This window comes from Triticum aestivum, chromosome 3A (assembly GCF_018294505.1).
Source record: "Triticum aestivum cultivar Chinese Spring chromosome 3A, IWGSC CS RefSeq v2.1, whole genome shotgun sequence".
Taxonomy (NCBI): domain Eukaryota; kingdom Viridiplantae; phylum Streptophyta; class Magnoliopsida; order Poales; family Poaceae; genus Triticum; species Triticum aestivum.
In genome coordinates, this window is record NC_057800.1 from 8357955 (window position 1) to 8375577 (window position 17623).

The following is a 17623-nucleotide window of genomic DNA, read 5'->3' on the forward strand; positions in this document are numbered from 1 at the left end:
CATCTGTCGATCTTTCTCCATTGCGTTCCATCTGCGGTGTGTCTCAACTCCCCGTCCGACTTACGGTCCTCTTTGTGCCATCGCAACAACTTGGCATGCTCTTTGTTCCTGAACAGACGTTTCAACCGTGGTATTATAGGAGCATACCACATCACCTTGGCGGGAACCCTCTTCCTGGGTTTCTGGCCCTCAACATCGTCACCAGGGTCATCGCCTCTGATCTTATAACGCAATGCAGTGCATACCGGGCATTCATTCAAATTCTCGTATTCACCGCGGTAGAGGATGCAGTCGTTGATGCATGCATGTATCTTCAGAACCTCTAAACCTAGAGGGCAGACAACCTTCTTTGCTTCGTACGTACTGGCGGGCAACTCGTTATCCTTTGGAAACATATTCTTCAACATTTTCAGCAAGTTTTCAAATGCCGAGTCAGCTACACCTGCCTCTGCCTTCCATTTCAGCAAATCCAGTGTGCAGCCCAGCTTTTTCAGACCATCATCGCATCCGGGGTACAGCGCCTTTCTGTGATCCTCTAACATGCGATCCAAATTCTCCCTCTCCTTTTCAGTTTCGCAGCGTCTCCGTGCATCAGCAATGGTCCGACCAAGATCATCAACGGGATCATCACGTGCCTCTTCTTCACCTTCCCCTTCACCTTCAGCATCCTCCATGAAAGTATCACCGAAATGAGCAAGATAGCTTTCATCGATGAAATCATCCCCTTCTTCATCTTCTTCCATTATAACCCCTCTTTCTCCATGCTTGGTCCAACAATTATAGCTTGGCATGAAACCGTGCCGAAGCAGATGCATGTGAACATCTCTTGAGGAAGAGTAACCCTTCTGATTCTTACAGATAACACATGGACAGATAACAAAACCCCCCTGCTTGTTCGCATTAGCCACTACGAGGAAATCTTTCAAACCCGTAGTGAACTCGTCGGAGAGTCGGTTACCGTACATCCATTGCCGATTCATCTGCATTATTATAATATAAAATATATAATTAACCATCATGCATTTGTTAAACTAACTAGCTACAAACAATATAAATTAAACAATGAACTGCACACATGCATATTTTATCAATGACACACATGCATGAAAGGTTCAAGTTGCTAACCGCGATCGAGGAGGAAAAAATAAATGAGGAACCTCAAGTGTGGCTCCAACACTTCATATCATGTTTGTTTCACCCTCTTAGGGTATTTCATCAAACACCTTGTGTGCATAAGAGGAACCAAAAGCAAACCTACACCCCCTTGTGAAGCTTGTGAAGAGAAGTGGCACCAAATGGCTAAGTGAGTGTGCTGAACTGGTATATATAGGGGAGGAGCTTTAGTCGCGGTTGGCCTGGACAACCGCGACTAAAGGCCTTTGCGTACCTTTAGTCGCGGTTGGCCTGGCCAACCGCGACTAAAGCCCCTCACGTGCACCAGCTGGCCACCGAGCGCCCTGGGCCCAGGCCTTTGGTCGCGGTTCGTCTGCCGAACCGCGACTAAAGACCTCATTAGTCGCGGTTCCTACAGTTTCGCGACTAATGGGGCTGGACGGAAGCCTCTTTTTCTACCAGTGGGCATGCGCCGGCGGTGATGCAGCTCGTCGGCAATGCGTTCGGGCTCATCTACAAGATTAAGCGGGCGGTGGAGACGGCACACCAGAACAAGCTGGAGTGCGACCTCATCAAGATCTCTTCAATGGAGATTTTAGTTTGGTTGCGGTAATACAAGTTATGCTGGTTCGTCAAGTCCAGCCTTGCAAACGCCGGCCTCTTCGCCTATGGGAGTTCAATCCCGAGGGACCGCGTGTCATTCAAGATTTTCTCGGCCTGACGCACGAGGAGATGTACAAGTCATTCTTCGGACCTCAGGTGGAGTGTCCGGAAATCACCGAGGATGTGGGCCTGAGTAGTAACCGCGCCGCCGAACAGGTAAGGTATCCTCCAGCCGAACATACTATCTCTCTTTTGTTACGAAGGTTTTTTTTTGAGAGTTTGCTTTTTGACCAGGACTGGCTAACAAAGGCGAAGTTGATTCGGTGTTCGGCCCCCCTCCCTGAGGGTTTGGAAAACTCGGTATTGGAAAAGATGCTCCAGACCGCACCTTGCCCGGAGCCCTTGAAGGAAGATACTGTGGAGGATAATGCGGGCGGACGCGGACCCCCAACGCTGCCCATTCTAACCGACGGAGCAAGCGTCTCCATGAAGGAAGACGACCTGAAGAGGAAAAGGACTGCGCCCGGGGATTCGGAAGCCGAAGCTTCCAAACGGGAGAAAAAGTCTCCCACAGAGGGTCCTTCCTTGGGGGGCGTTGTTGCCGCACAAAGTCCGCGGGGGGATCAATTCTTCCGTGAGTCATAAGTGACTCGAAATACTTTAATAGTACAGATATGCCATCCTTTTCTTCTGAGAAGATAACCACCGCATATATTTTTGCAGTTCGGGCCTTAGCCCCTCTCAAATGAGCTCGTCTTCGGGGGATCTTCTTCCAGAGATGATGGAGAGCGAAACGCCTCCTCCACTCCGGAAGCGAGCGACCCTGAAGTGTCGTCGCGGAGGGCCTCTCCGAGTCCGGTGAGGCCAGAAGATAATCCCATTGACCCCCGAAGCTCCCAGTGTCCGGCTCCCGAAGAGAGCAGACAAAAGAGTTCGGCACCGTCTAGTGTGCGATCAGATGTTCTGAGGGAGTTGGTGGGGCGAGCGGCCATCTCAGATGAACATCGTGTGCTGATGAATACGATGATGGAGAGAATATTGTCCACCGAAAGCGGATTGCATGAAGCTTTTATAAGTCTACTGACAGGCTTTGAGGTACGTAAAAGAATGTATGATAGTCCTGCACATACTAGGTGTGCCCTGTGTAGATAGTAGCCCCTGAGACTCTGGTTGTCATCGAAAACGACGACGAACAGAGGATCATATTCCCAGGTAATAACCATACTGCCTCTATGTGCAGGTGATGGAAGCTCCGGTGGCTAGCCGGACTAGCGAGTTTGCCCATTTAGAACGGCAGTTGGATGCGGCGGACGCCGACATCAAGCTTGTTAACAAAAGGCTTGACGAGGGACAGGGTGAGTGTCCTTATCTGATAAACGCCATAATAGGGAGAGCAGTATGATGCCAGCATCTTTAATATGTTGTGACTGCAGATGGAGCTGCCACTGTTGAAGCCTTGCGCGCAGAACTTGCTCGAGCCAAGGAACACGCGAGGTTGGGTAATGCGGCTGCTTTGAAGGCGGCCGAAGAGTTTCAAGCCGAGAAGGCCGCACATGGCGAGAGCCGAGACAAGATGGCCAAGATGGCCAAAGAATTAAAAGCCTCCGCCGACCGTTGCCGGGTTCTTGAAAAGGAAAACCAGGCGAAGGCATTGGACCTTGAGAAGGCTGATGCGACGAGAAAAGACCACCGCTCTGCTATGAGGGCAAAGAAGGAGGAGCTGCGGTAAGTCGGGGATATTGTAGCTGGGAAATCATTTATGTTGCAGAGGAGGTTCAGAGATCCACGGTATGCCCCTCTGGATCGGCTGTGGAGTTCGGAGGATGTGTATATGGATTTGGCGGCGAGCGCTGCCGATGCGGCCAAGTACTTCCAGGGTCAGACGGACCGTGAAGTAGATCAGCTGTTTTGGAGACAATTCCATTCTCCCGAGCGTCTGCTGTCATTAACTGACCAATTAGCCGAATGGGACGAACTAAATAGGTTGTCCAGACTCTCCATGAGGTCTGTTGTGGATCAGTTATGGCCGGAAGGGTCAAAACCGAACAGCTATTTCAGCTTGGTGCAGCAGTTACTTGATGTGGTGCCACGCATTGGTGCAATGAAGAGGTCGGCGTGCATAGAGGGCGCACGGATGGCCTTTGCCTGTGTCAAGGCATACTGGGCGGAGATGGATGCTACCAATGTTGCAGCGCGGGATTCGGCCATAGGCCGAAAGGCTGCTAAGCACTACTTTGAAGAGGTTCTTGAGGGTGCCCGTTTGGTAGAGGCCCAGTGTTCAAAAAAATATTATGTTTGAGTGATATGTAATCTCATTGTAAGCGAAATGCTTTTATAGAGTTTGATAAGGCTATTTTTATACTTTTGCCTGAAAGTAATATGATGCCTCCTGGGCGGCCGTTTTTGTATACGTGTGTATAACCTGAAAGATTGCAGTCGTCGGCTTCAACCCCCACGCATATAATACGGAGGTGCTAGCAAAAACACGCATTCACACTTAACCCAATGTCTTGGTCCTATTAAGGAGGTGATAGCGGAGCGAGCGAGGCAACCGGACTATAATGCTTTAACACTTTCACTTAGCCATAGGAGTTTGACAGTGGGGCTACTAGATATCCCCTGGTGGCTCCGTACTCTCCCGTGCATACATGCCTGGCCGGAAAACGGCCCTTCGTTTAGGCGGAGGAATTCTAGCATTCTCATAGGTCATCGAGTGGTTGACCAGTCTCACGCTATATCATGACAGTCTGTTTTCGGCTTTCTCTACTGAGGTACTCGTCCGGATGAACCAGGGCACAATCGCAGTAGTTCTCCTGGTGCTACCTTAGCCGGTAAAGCGGAACGTAAGGCACAAAACACAGGAGCCGGGCAAACCCAACATTTGACCAAAGACAATGATTCGGAGCTGATGCATATAGGGCCAAACTCGCGACGCCGAAACACTCCCTAGGGTATTCGGTCTTTGTGGTATAAACCGGGCCTAAATAATGGCCTTTGTAAGAAGCCCCTTGTGTCCAGGTACGTGCATTGTTCTGGCATGGCCACATGCCAAGACGTCAGCATCCTTCACAACGGTGGATATGTATCAACAAGAGGCAGTAAAAAAGGTTTACGCAGGGTCTTAATCTAAAAAGAATCCTTTGAGCGGGTCCCTGCTGGCTGCACGTCTGCGCCTGTGTCTCCGTTGTGCCGTATCCTGGACGGGTGTAGCACGATGATCGTCTGTAAAAGAGAGGAAGTTAAGTGAGAAAGTTGTCGTGCGAAAAGGTGTTTTTTAAAGAAACCATGTATAATTGAAGATGATAAGAAATTGCCACTTGTCTGCGCGCGTTGAGCCCCTTGTATTGACAAATAGGGGTGTGGTCACTTATTCGGTGTAAATAGCGGCGCCGGACTCGATCGCTGGTCCGGACGCCTTTAATGTTCGGCTGCCAAGGCAGCCTCACTCTCTTCGGCGCGCAGAGAGCGCTTGATATCTCCGTGCACTGTAATGATGCCACGTGGACCGGGCATCTTGAGTGTGAGGGAGGCGTAGTGTGCAAAAGCTTCGCGTCCGAGCAGTGCTTGATAGCCACTTTGAAACGGAGCAATGTGGAAAGTTAAATGCTCACGACGGAAGTTATCGGGGGAGCCGAATGTAACATGTAATGAGAGGGAGCCCGTACAACGGGCCCCTGAGCCTGGCGTTACTCCTTTAAAGGTAGTATTGCAATGGCGAATTTGTGTTGGGTCTAACCCCATCCCGCGGATTGTATCCTGATATATTAGGTTTAGGCTACTGCCGCCGTCCATCAAGACTCATGTGAAGTGATATCCGGCAATTACTGGGTCTAATACCAGGGCCGCCCATCCTGCGTGTCGGATACTTGCTGAGTAATCACGATGGTCGAAAGTGATCGTTTGAGACGACCAGTGGCAGGACTTCGCAGTGATAGGCACTTGGGTATATGTTCCTGAGAGCACCGCATTGTTTCTTCCCTTGATCACGTGTAACACGTTTACTGTTTTGACTTCTGGTGGGAATTTCTTTTGCTCCGCCGCGTCTTGTTTGGGAGGCTCGTCCTCGTCTGCACTTGGTGTATCCTCCCCCTTGGATACAGCGTTGAGCTTGCCGGACTGCTTGAAGATCCAACATTCTTTGTGGATATGATTAGCGGGTTTACCAGGGGTACTATGGATCTGACATACTTGGTCTAGAATTTTGTTGAGGCTGGACAGTTCATCCCTGGTGCCTTTAGGGGGTGGCTTTTGACCTGGCCGAGAGCCTTTGAATCCGGCATTTACTGCCATGCCCTTCATGCTGTCTTCTTTAGTCCGGCGCTTGTTATTGCTATTGCGCCGTGATTTCCCGTTTCCATCTCTAACTTCAGATGTACTGGGGTCGCTGGTGCTGCATCTGGCTAGCCAGCTGTCCTCACCCGCGCAAAAGCGGGTCATGAGGTTTGTTAATGCGGCCATCGTTCTCGGCTTATTTTGGCCGAGGTGTCTGGCGAGCCATTCGTCACGGACGCTATACTTGAAAGCTTCCAAGGCTTCGGCGTCCGGACAGTCGACAATCTGGTTCTTTTTAGTAAGAAACCTGTTCGAAAGCTTTCGGGTTGACTCTCCGGGCTGTTGAGTTATATGACTCAAATCGTCCGCATCCGGAGTTCGGACATAAGTCCCTTGAAAATTTGCCGGAAAGGCGTCTTCGAGCTCTTCCCAACTTCCAATGGAGCTTTCGGGGAGGCCTTTGAGCTAGTGACGAGCTGGCCCTTTGAGCTTGAGGGGTAGGTACTTGATGGCGTGGAGATCATCTCCTCGAGCCATATGGATGTGAAGGATGTAGTCCTCAATCCAGACCCAGGGTCTGTTGTTCCGTCGTATGCCTCTATGTTTACGGGCTTGAATCCCTCTGGAAATTCATGGTCCAGCACCTCATCGGTGAAACATAGGGGGTGTGCAGCACCCCTGTAGCTGGGTGTACCACGTTGTTCGAGTGTTTGTTGTGTTGCATTGTATGCTCAGGCGCGCTTGCGTGGTCCATAGATGGATCTTGTTGCGCCGTCCTTTGGGTGCGAGCCCTTGCATGGGTCACGTATTGTATTGTGAGCGGTGTTGTATGCTGCTCTGTGTTGGTAGAGGGGTTGTCTATCCGACCAAGTGGCTGCTTTGATATTTGGTTGTGGGGGGTCTGAGGCCTCCTCATCGAATTCGGGTAGCAGCTTCCGCTTTGGGTAGCTCTTGGAGGGGCGATTGGCGTCATACCTCGCTGCTGTGTTGAGTATTTTGCTCCATCTAATGTGGAGTGTGTCTTGCGCAGCCTTGAGCCTTTGCTTCTGCTTTTTCAGACTCCTCGCGGTGGCAACAAGCCTTTTACGGGCAGTCTGCTGCTCCGGGTGTCTGTCCGGCGCTATGTCGTCCAGACCATTATCCTTGATAGGATTTGTTTGTTCGGTTTGATTATCCGGATTACCGTTGTCCGGTAGCGGTTCGCCCTGCTCCAACGCTGGGTCTGTGTGATCGCTATTTCTGTCGAGGCGGGATTTGGGGTGGCGCTTGCATCGCCGCTTTGACTGCTTTTTCGAGGGAACAAGCCTTCGGTGCGTCCTTTCGCTCCTCGTCGTCATCTTTTGGCGCGTCCATCGTGTATACGTCATATGACGGGGTGGCGTTCCAAGGCCCAATAGGCGCTGGTTCTTCCTCGTCTCCTTCATCGGCGTCCATACCGTCGATGTCTTCGGAGTCGAAGTCGAGCATATCGGTTAAATCATCGACAGTGGCTACAAAATGGGTGGTGGGTGGGCTTTGAATTTCTTCATCGTTCGAATCCCAACCTCGCTAGCCACAGTCCGGCCAGGGCTCTCCTGATAAAGAGAGAGACTTCAGTGACTTCAGAATATCGCCAAAAGGCGAGTGCTGAAATATGTCCGCGGCAGTGAACTCCATGATTGGCGCCCAATCGGATTCGATAGGCCGAGGCGCGGAGGGTTCGGAGTCCGGAAAAGAGTCCGGCTCCTTGGAGTCATGAGTCTCGCGGAGTGCGGGGCTGGTGTTCGGCTCAATCGCCGTTGGGATCGCAGCCCCCCAGGTGGCGTCCAATCGCCCATCCTCGATCGGCGCAGTTGGCTCGGAGTTAGGGACCGGAGCCGATGCGGGTGCGGCCTCCAAGGCATTGTTCGGCGGCAGAGCTAGATCATGCTCGTCGGGACAGTGCGGCGCGCTCGGCAGTGGCTCGAATCCGTCGAAGATCAAGTCCCCACGGATGTCAGCCGTGTAGTTAAAACTTCCGAATCTGACCTGACGGCCAGGGGCGTAGCTTTCGATCTGCTCCAGATGGCCAAGTGAATTGGCCCGCAGTGCGAAGCCGCCGAAGACCAAGATCTGTCCGGGGAGGAAGGTCTCACCCTGGACTGCATCGCTGTTGAAGATCGTAGGGGCCATCGGGCCTGACGACGACGGCATAGAGGAACTCTCAATGAAAGCACCAATGTCGGTGTCAAAACCGGCGGATCTCGGATAGGGGGTTCCGAACTGTGCGTCTAGACCGGATGGTAACAGGAGGCAGGGGACACGAAGTTTTACCCAGGTTCGGGCCCTCTCGATGGAGGTAAAACCCTACGTCCTGCTTGATTAATATTGATGATATGGGTAGTACAAGAGTTGATCTACCACAAGATCAGAGAGGCTAAACCCTAGAAGCTAGCTTATGGTATGATTGTTGATGTGTATGTTGTCCTACGGACTAAAACCCTCCGGTTTATATAGACACTGGATAGGGTTAGGGTTATATAGAGTCGGTTACAATGGTAGGAGATCTGAATATCCGTATCGTCAAGCTTGCCTTCCACGCCAAGGAAAGTCCCTTCCGGACACGGGACGAAGTCTTCAATCTTGTATCTTCATAGTCCTGGAGTCCGGCTGAAGGTATAGTCCGGCCAACCGGACACCCCCTAATACAGGACTCCCTCAGTCATGGGAATGGGTTTGTATGAGATGCGATATGTTGCAATTATTATTTTACATGGCATGTGTTTTATGGTAGCATGATGGCAAGAGCCATTTAATTGTCATTTCTTCAACCTGCATGTCAAATTTCATGTAATGCATTCATTTTAGTAGCTATAGAGATAGTTATAGTTGTACTAATTGCAAAGACGTTGAAGATGATTATCATGCATTGGTGGACCTTGATGTTATGTTGTTGGCGAAGAAGAGGTGTTCTCGGTCAAAGGTGTTGGAGCAAGAGGACACGACAATACCATATCACATAAATATAATGAATTGTATCTGATGTTAATCATTTTTATGCACCCTCTTTGATGCATGGTAGTATCATGTCGCGTCATTTTCTTATTATTTTTTCCAGTGGGTTCAAAGAAGTTTTAGCAACGTATTTATACTATTCTCCTCATATTTTTTTCCACATGATTTTTGAAGAAGACTTTAAAGATTACACAAAGGATTTTTTAAGATAAGTGGTGAATATGCAAGAAGCTTTCTATGATGGATTATTTAAAAAATAAGCATTGTACAAGAGGAGTGTTAGAAATAGATTAGGGTTAATATAATCGGTAATTGCTTGCTTGCCCGTGAGTTGTTTGTGTTCAGTGCCAACGGACACGTCCCTGCGTGGATGCAACACATCTGCCTCTCTATGTAACCAACGCCTCTCCAATATGTATACAAAGCCAATCATCAATGAAATCATTAACCATTTAACCATTACTCCTACTTTTCATTCTTCACAAAATCGATGGGAGGTGAAAGAAATCGCGGAGAATTAAATGGATATTTAAAAGATACGGAGACATTCTTGTAGTCTCACTAATTCTCAGTCAAATTAATTGCTGCGTATGGTCTGGAGCGCCCTGTGGAGGTTGGCCACGACATCAGACATGGCCAGCCGGTTGTGCCCGCGCGGGCACAGGCAGCGGCTCGCCGTGTATGCCACGAGATCCAGCGCCTCCATCTGACGCGGCGTCGGCTGCAGCGCCGAGTGGCCATCCAGCACCTCCCGCAGCTTTCCCTCCTGTACGCTCGGGAGCACGGAGTCGACGAGGAGGCCGAGCGTGACGCCGTAGATGTCCGGTGGCCTCCCCGTCAGCGCCTCCAGCACCACCACCCCGAAGCTGTACACATCGCTCGCCGCGCTCACGCGGTGCGTGCCGCTGTACTCCGGTTCTATGTAACCCGGCGTGCCGACGACCTCCTCGACGAGCTGGCCGCCGTGCTCCTCCACACCCGCCGCTTGAAACACCGCTGAGCCGAAGCCGGACAGGCGCGGCGTCCAGTTGGCGCCGTCCAGGAGGATGTTGGACGAGCTGACGTTGCGATGGATGACCAGCGGATCCGCGCCGCAGTGCAGGTAGTGGATGGCCCGCGCCACGCCCAGCAGCACCTCCACGCGCGTCTCCCAGGACGTCGTCACCGGCGACGAGCTAGGGCCACCGCCGAAATGCTGAAGGTGGTCTCTAAGCGTGCCTTTTCCCATATGCTCGTAGACCAGCATGCGGTAATCCTGCTCCGCGCACCAGCCGACGAGGCGGACGATGTGGTCGTGCCGGAGGCCGGAAAGGATGTTGCTCTCCGCCATGAACGCGTCCTCCACGCCCTGCCGCCTGTGCTTTTCCAGCACCTTAACGGCCACCTCCGTGCCGTGGTGGAAGTGGAACTGGAACTGGAGACGGCCCTTGTATACCCTCCCCGAGCTGCCTCTGCCGAGCTCGACGGAAAAGCTGGTCGCGGCTGCAATCTCCGCCCACGTGAGCGCCCTGGGGTTATCGCTGGAGATCGAGCTTACCTGCGACTGCTGCGACACCACCATCAGCGTCTGCAGGGGGGCAGAGCTGGAGCCTGGCCACGGCGCCATGGCTATTGTGGCAGTCGGTACGCCGATGTGACTGGGTTGAAGGACTTGGTTGGAGTGTCGCCGAGCCATGTAGCTGTTTAGGCTGAGGTTGAGGATGACGATGTCGGAGATAATCCTGTTGTTGACTTGATTGAAGCAATCGGCGTGGCGGCGGGATCCGAAGAAGTGGCTGGCGGCGCCCCGGTTCTGGCAGGCGATGACCATGCGGTGCGCCTCCTCCAGCGTGTTTTTCAGCACCTTGAGCGGCGGCGCCATCTCCTGGTCCCGCGGCAGGTTAGACAGCACCCCGTCGACCGTGGACACGCGGCAGGCGAGGTGCTCACACTCCAGCCTGTTCTGGCGTACCGTGTCCACCGCCCGGATGATCATGGCGACGAGCCCGATGGCCTGCCCGATGAGCTGTGTCACCGCCGCCGCATCCCCCACCCCCGCCAACGCCATGATACTCAACTCACTGTACTCTGTAGTGTACTACGTGCGGTACCAAGTGCACGTTTCCCAAGGAGTAGACTGGAGGTAGCCTTTTTATCAGCGCGCGCGAGGGCGAAGCAACGCGGAAGGCCGTGGCCAGTGGGCACTAGCCTCCGCGCCATGCCTTCGTCCGTCGCTCCCTCTCTGCACCATGTCGGCGATGACCGGAGGAATTGTCAAAGTCAAGCTCGTGTGACAAGCCGTGCATCAACCCGCCCACATGCACGAGTTGCAAGCCCTTCTCTCTGCATAAAACCACAACCATAGAGCGGTTTCAAACTTTTGGTCCACGGTTTGAATGTTTCTTCTTTTTTTCTCTCTCGCATCAAATCGTTATATTCTTTTTGAACACAGTACATACGCAAGGGGCTCATATACACGCGCATACACTCACCCCTATGAGCCGGCATATCGTCTTGAAATAGGCACCTCGTCGACGGGAACGTCTCCTCCCACTGAATGCGCATCGCTGGAAATCCTAAAATAAATTCAGGAATAAATGCGAGCACCAGGATTTGAAACCTGGTGGGCTGGGATACCACACTCCCTCAACAAATCGTTATATTAGTTCATTATAAGCAAAGAACTTCTGATCTAGTTTTAAATATTTTTATTATGTTTAAGATTAATCGAGATTACCATCATGACAAACTTATTGGCACGACAAGTCGCATACAACATACTAGGAACATGTAGCATATAGGCATATGGATCAGTGGCACATTGAGAGAGAGAGAGAGAGAGAGAGAGAGAGAGAGAGAGAGAGACTGAGAGAGAGAGAGCGCATAAGCGGATCTCCAACTCTGGCCCGTAAATTTCCTCCCGCATTCATCCACGTATAGGGGGAACAGTCCGCAGACATGGATGCGGGAGCCGGCAATCCAACGCTACCCGCATACAATTGATTCCAGATATGAACAAACCAGACAAAATTCATGAAAACCGGCTGTATTTCATATAAACCGGACAAAATTCATGGAAATTGGCTGGATTTGATATAAACCAAACAAAATTGTGCATGAAAAATATCAAAATTCTGATACAGCACACATTATTTTAGTTTGATAATAAGCCATGAAAAATATCAACCAGTATTTAATATGACCAGGTAGTTTAGAAAATCTTAGTTTCAAGTCTAAACCCTGGACAACATGAAAAGAAGTAACGAATGTGCAATTGTGCATGCATTGACCCGATGGAATTCAAGCTTTGCCAGTCTGTTTACATGGAAAACTACCACAAAAAAGGAATTACAAAAAATATAAAAGTTCAACGGTGGCCAAGCCGTTGAAACCGCTGAGTGGTTGTGGTTTATGCAGAGGGAGTGAGAGGGATGGATTGGTACGATGAGCTTGACTTGGCCGACTACTTGGGTTGGGTCATGAGTCATCCGGCAACCAGTTCAGCGTACTCAAGGGAGTGAGGAACCAAGTCGCCTCGCGAGAGCTACAGCTCCCGGCTTTGCCAGAATTTCAACAAACGCCTCGAGTTCACACGCCGGGCTTGAGTAAGATTCTAGTACGAGCGAAGGATCCTCTGAACGTTTCTCCCCTGAAAATTACACCCGTCACCTTCACGAATGCCTTGATTTCCACGATTACCGATGACGCTGTGTAGACGTAGACTCGGGTGGTAATCGTGGGGCATGCGGTTGACACCTCCTATGAGATCTCCTAATCGGCGGTTTAAGCGCAAGCTAGGTTGTTCGAAGGCTGTGGATTATTAATCTAGAGGAGGAAGTATCGAGGTCGAGATGCAGTCGGTTTCGACGTGGTTCTCGACCAGATTGGAAAAGGCAATGGAAGCAGGAGTCGACGAGATTGGATCGAAAGAAGCAGGAGCTAGACGTGCGGCGATCGGTTGGTGGACCGGTCGGGCGAGCGTATAGGCTGTGTGCTGTGCTCGAGGTCTGATCGTAGCGACGATGTAACGCAACGCGGGGCAGCAGCAAGACTCTCAGCGGCTGCGGCGCGTGTCACGAGGCCAAGGCCCAGGTGCGGAAGGACCAGGGGCGGCAGCTAGCGCGATGCTTGGCTGGACGTGAGGCTGCGGAAGCTGCGTACTGTACGCGAGATTTGTTTTAAAAAAAACAGACACGTGCGTTCAGGCAAGAGGCAAACAGCAGCGGATCAAATCGGCGCAAGAGAAAATCCATTGTGGTGATACGCATTCATCGGAATTAGCAAGAAAGAGTTGGCAAGGCAAAGGCAGCATCGGAAGTCGTGTAAAGGGAGCACACCACGTGAAGAGGCCAAAAGGTTTCTTTGGCTAGGATTCGCTGCATGCACACGGTTGTGTACTTAGGCATCGCGTGGGAGCTCAGTTATTTTTCAACGAGTTAGCCTTCATACCGTGACGCCAATGGGTATTAGGTTTGAGATGGAGCAGTTCGTGGAACTGAAAATCTTGGGTTATGGCAGATACAGGTGAAAGATTTGTTCACGCGACTGAGATGCTTGAAGGTGTTGCGGGAAGTCAATTCAGCTAAGATGGAAGTATCATGTGATGGATGAAAATTCTTGGAAGACGATTTGGGTGCTTCGAGCGTGTCATGCAGCCGGAAAAGTTCGGCTAGGTCGGACTAGATAGTCTGATGGATCGACGCAAGTCGGTTGGTACAGAAAACGGTGCGGGATCGGCGACGGCGACATAGGAGCGTGATGCTGATGGTGATCGTCTTTTGGGGCGTGGAAACACGTGGCGCAGGCCCAAGGGCTTGTGTGGCTTCGACAAGACTATGGCGCGGGGTTGATTCAACGTGGTGTATACACGGAGCTTGAAGTCGCTGAGGCGCAGGGGTGGACTGATCATCTACCATGGAGTCTCGTTGAAGGTGGAGCTGGATTGAGGGGCTACGGCGTAAGAGCTCAGAGAGTCGAAGCCTATTCAACGGGAAAAAGCGAGGGACGCGTAGTTCGGACTGGAGCCCAGTGGTCTGATGGAAGCGTGAAACTCGTCATCGGTCGGTGATGATCGGTGGTACTCTGCAGTGGGGGTTGAGTGGTGTGGGCGCGACCCTTGAGACTCGACTGGGACAGCGGAGGCTCGACGCGGTAATAGCGGCGAGGCGTGCGGTATGCACGGGTCATGGAGACGGGTCAGGGCTCTGGTGGTCATACATGTGGTGAGACAACTGCGAATTTGACTCGGGATGACTACAAGCAACGGTGAAATTCCTTCAAGTTTCAGACATGCGGTCAAGAAAGGAGCGGTGATGTTGAGTTCAGGTAACTCTTATGTGTGACACCCAATATGTGAGTTGTTCACTTTCACGCAGGTCAGTGATCAGTGTGTGATGGCGTTGGACTGATACTCTAGAAGTTGGGAGCACAAACTAGAGTAACAAGAAACTTAATTTTGCTCAAGTGTTGACTATGCTCAAGAAAAGGAGGGACTACAAGTTGCAGGTGAAGTCACATGGAATCTTTGAAGTAGCAGCGGTACTCATGGGATAAGCTCAAGTCCAATGTACATGGAAGTTTGACGCATGGACAAATTCAAGGTGATGGAGAATATTCGCCAAGGTGGAGTTTGTTAGAGTTGTGTCGAATATAGTGTACAAAGTAGGTTACAGTTGGACTTGTAGTTGTATTGTGTTTAGATAGGATATGGAGTCGTGTCCTAATAGGACACTTATATCCTATGCTTCTCATATATAGTGGGGCTAGACACACGATGTAACCTATGCCAACATAATAGCACCGGAACGCAGGGGAAACCGGCGGCATGTGCCGGTGTCCAGGGCGACCGGGTGCGGTATTGTAGCGGTGTCATGAGGAGGAGCGCCCATAGTCAAGCCCTGGGAATGTAGCCATATCGGTGAACCTCGTTAATAAATCTCAGTGTCGTGCTCGTATGATTGTTTGATCCTCAGATAATTAGCGGTATGCCTCGAATTTATTCTAACACCGGAGAACCGGATCAGTCGTTGTTTCGTTCAGTCTCTCATTACCTTCTGTTTCATTCGTTATATTTTCTTTTATTTCTCTAATTCCTTCAAATACGTCCGTGGTTCTCTGTTTCCTTCAGTAGTGTGTTTGGTGTTTCTCTGTTTTTAGTTTTCTTATAGAGTAGTTTTAACAAGAGCCCTAGGGCCGCGTTGGTGTACCTAGGACAGGACATGCCATAATTTCACAAGAGCCCAAGGAGTCAAACAACCACATCATCATCAGTAGATAAAATCAAAGCAAAATATTTAGAGAAAAGGCCATAAGGGGCTGCTTTATAAGGAAGCAAAGATTTAGGCTGGCTAAACCATTCCTCTTAAATATCACATAGCCAAAACAAACCAACCACTGGCCTCAAGATCAACCAAGCACCAATTACAACCAGCATACACATTGCCCAGCACATCGATAAGGGAAACACTCCAGCGCATGCTGCATAGCACACAACTACATGCTTCAAAAGAGAGAAACCAAGAATCATCTAACTATTATATTAGAATCACGGAGAAAAACTCGCATAACTAAACTTGAGGGCTAAATCCACTAACTATTATACTAGAATCATCTCGAGAACCTCAAATGTTTGCATCAAAGACCATCAACACAACCTAGAATACTAGGAATTGCCATAAAATTAAATGTACCAGCACACAGTGGCTTACCTACGCAAGAAGAAGTGGTCACTACAATAGATAGAGGGAGCTCGAGAAGAGCAGCAGAGGCAACTATGCGCAGTATTATCAAGCGTTTGACGGTACGATCACTTTAACTATGAAGAGTATTATTTTATAATACTGGTGGGACCCCTTATTTGTTGCATTCTGCAACAGAATGTCGCGGCTTCGCACAGGACAGTCCTCCGACTGGGCCGGCCCACGCGGCAGCTACGAGCAGTGTAAAAATCAGAAAAATGAGAAGTGAAAGTTAGGTTTCAAACTCACTATCCCGCTGTTGTAGCCACAAGTATTTCTTGAGTGGTTTGTAGCCACATGGAGCTAGCAACTGCGACTGATTACGATTTCGGAAGAATAGGCAGCGTGAATACTTTAGAACTTGCTACCTTGGCACATTGGACTTTGTTAAAAACTTCAGAGCGTTTTTGACAAACACACATGAGTTCTGAAAAATTGTGAATAGTTCTCGAATTTTAACCAAATTTTAAAACTGGAACAAATTTTGAAACTGTGAGCAGAATTCGAAATTTGAAAAACAGGAATATTTTAAAAATTTCAACCAATTTTGATAAACCTGAACCAGTTTTTAAAAATTATGGACAATTTTTTAGTTTCCAAACCGAACATAGAAACATATTTTTTTTCCAAATTGTGAACAAATCTTGCAAAATGGGAACATTTTTTTAAATTCCGAACAATTTTTGACAATAATAAACAGGTTAAGAAAAAAATGTGAACAAATTTTCAAAACAAGGATCATTTTTTGCATTTGTTATCAAATCTTAAAAAATGGAACTTTTTAAAATTCCAAACAAATTTTGACAATCACGAACAACTTTTGAGAAGATATGAACATTTTTTGAATTTGTTAAAAAGGAACATGTTTGAATTTGTGAACAAATATTGAGAACAAGCACATTTTATAATTTGTGAACAAATTTTAAAGACGGAGATATTTTTATAAATTTCAAACACTTTTTGAGAAACCCAAAAATATTAACTACAAATAATTTTTGAAATTCCAAATATTATTTTTGAAATTAGCGATCAATTTTTAAAAGTGTGAACATAATTTCAAAAACAGGAACAAACTACTGAATTCCGAACATTGTTGGAAATTTCCAAACATTTTGTTAAGAAAGTAAAGTAAACTTGAAAACTGAAAAGAAAAGAAAAGACGAAAAAAAACTATGACCGTGACAAAAAAAAACGTCCCAAAACCGGAACGAACTAACTGGTTAAATGGGCCGGCCCAGTTGCTTCGCTAGTGAGCCCGCCTGTTCGATGCAGCGACAATTTGCTGCAACGCGCGGCAAATAGAGATTTCCAGTACTGGTGGCTAGTGAGCACGGTGATTAAGTGGCCGTACCACTTCGTACTATTCGGGCCCTGCACACTATACATAGCTCGTTGTAGCCAGCGTGAACGTTTCGATGGCATGGCATCCACAGATCGAAACCTTCAATCGGTGTATCTGCTAAGAAGATACGCCGATCAGTTGCACGTTGCAATCTTTCAAGCCTAAACAATAAGTACATTAAATGTCACAGAACTACTGAAACAATCAGAGTGGCACAGCAGAAGCGTGGTCGGCCCATAAGCAGTTCCTAGGATCTAAACCTGGCTCTGCTAATTTTTTTTTTAAATTTGGCTTTCTTATTTCTGTTGGCCCATTGTATTTTTGCGTACAGTAGGCTTCCATTTTCTGTTGGATCCATTTCTGTTTTTCATAGTTGTCAGGCCCATTTCTTCGATCTCTACTTACCTTGTCAATCTCTAACTGGGCTTCGGATTTTTTTGGTAGGTCCATCACTTCTCTGTTTTTGTCTAATTTTCTTTCCCTCTATGTGATATTCCTCAGACTATGTACTTACAACAATCTCAGGCAAAGGTAGCATTCAGTTCAAACGTGATGATGTGAGGCATATCATGGAGATGGAATCTCCCTAGTGTATGTGAACAAT

General features: G+C 49.1%; 1 protein-coding gene across 1 annotated transcript; it reads right to left on the reverse strand.

Moving 5' to 3' along the window:
* Positions 1-9444: 9444 nt before the first annotated feature.
* Positions 9445-11045, reverse strand: LOC123057479 (putative serine/threonine-protein kinase-like protein CCR3). Its single transcript, XM_044480438.1, has one exon. It carries the CDS (start codon positions 11006-11008, stop codon positions 9539-9541), a length of 1470 nt encoding a protein of 489 aa, XP_044336373.1. The 5' UTR covers positions 11009-11045; the 3' UTR covers positions 9445-9538.
* Positions 11046-17623: the final 6578 nt, after the last annotated feature.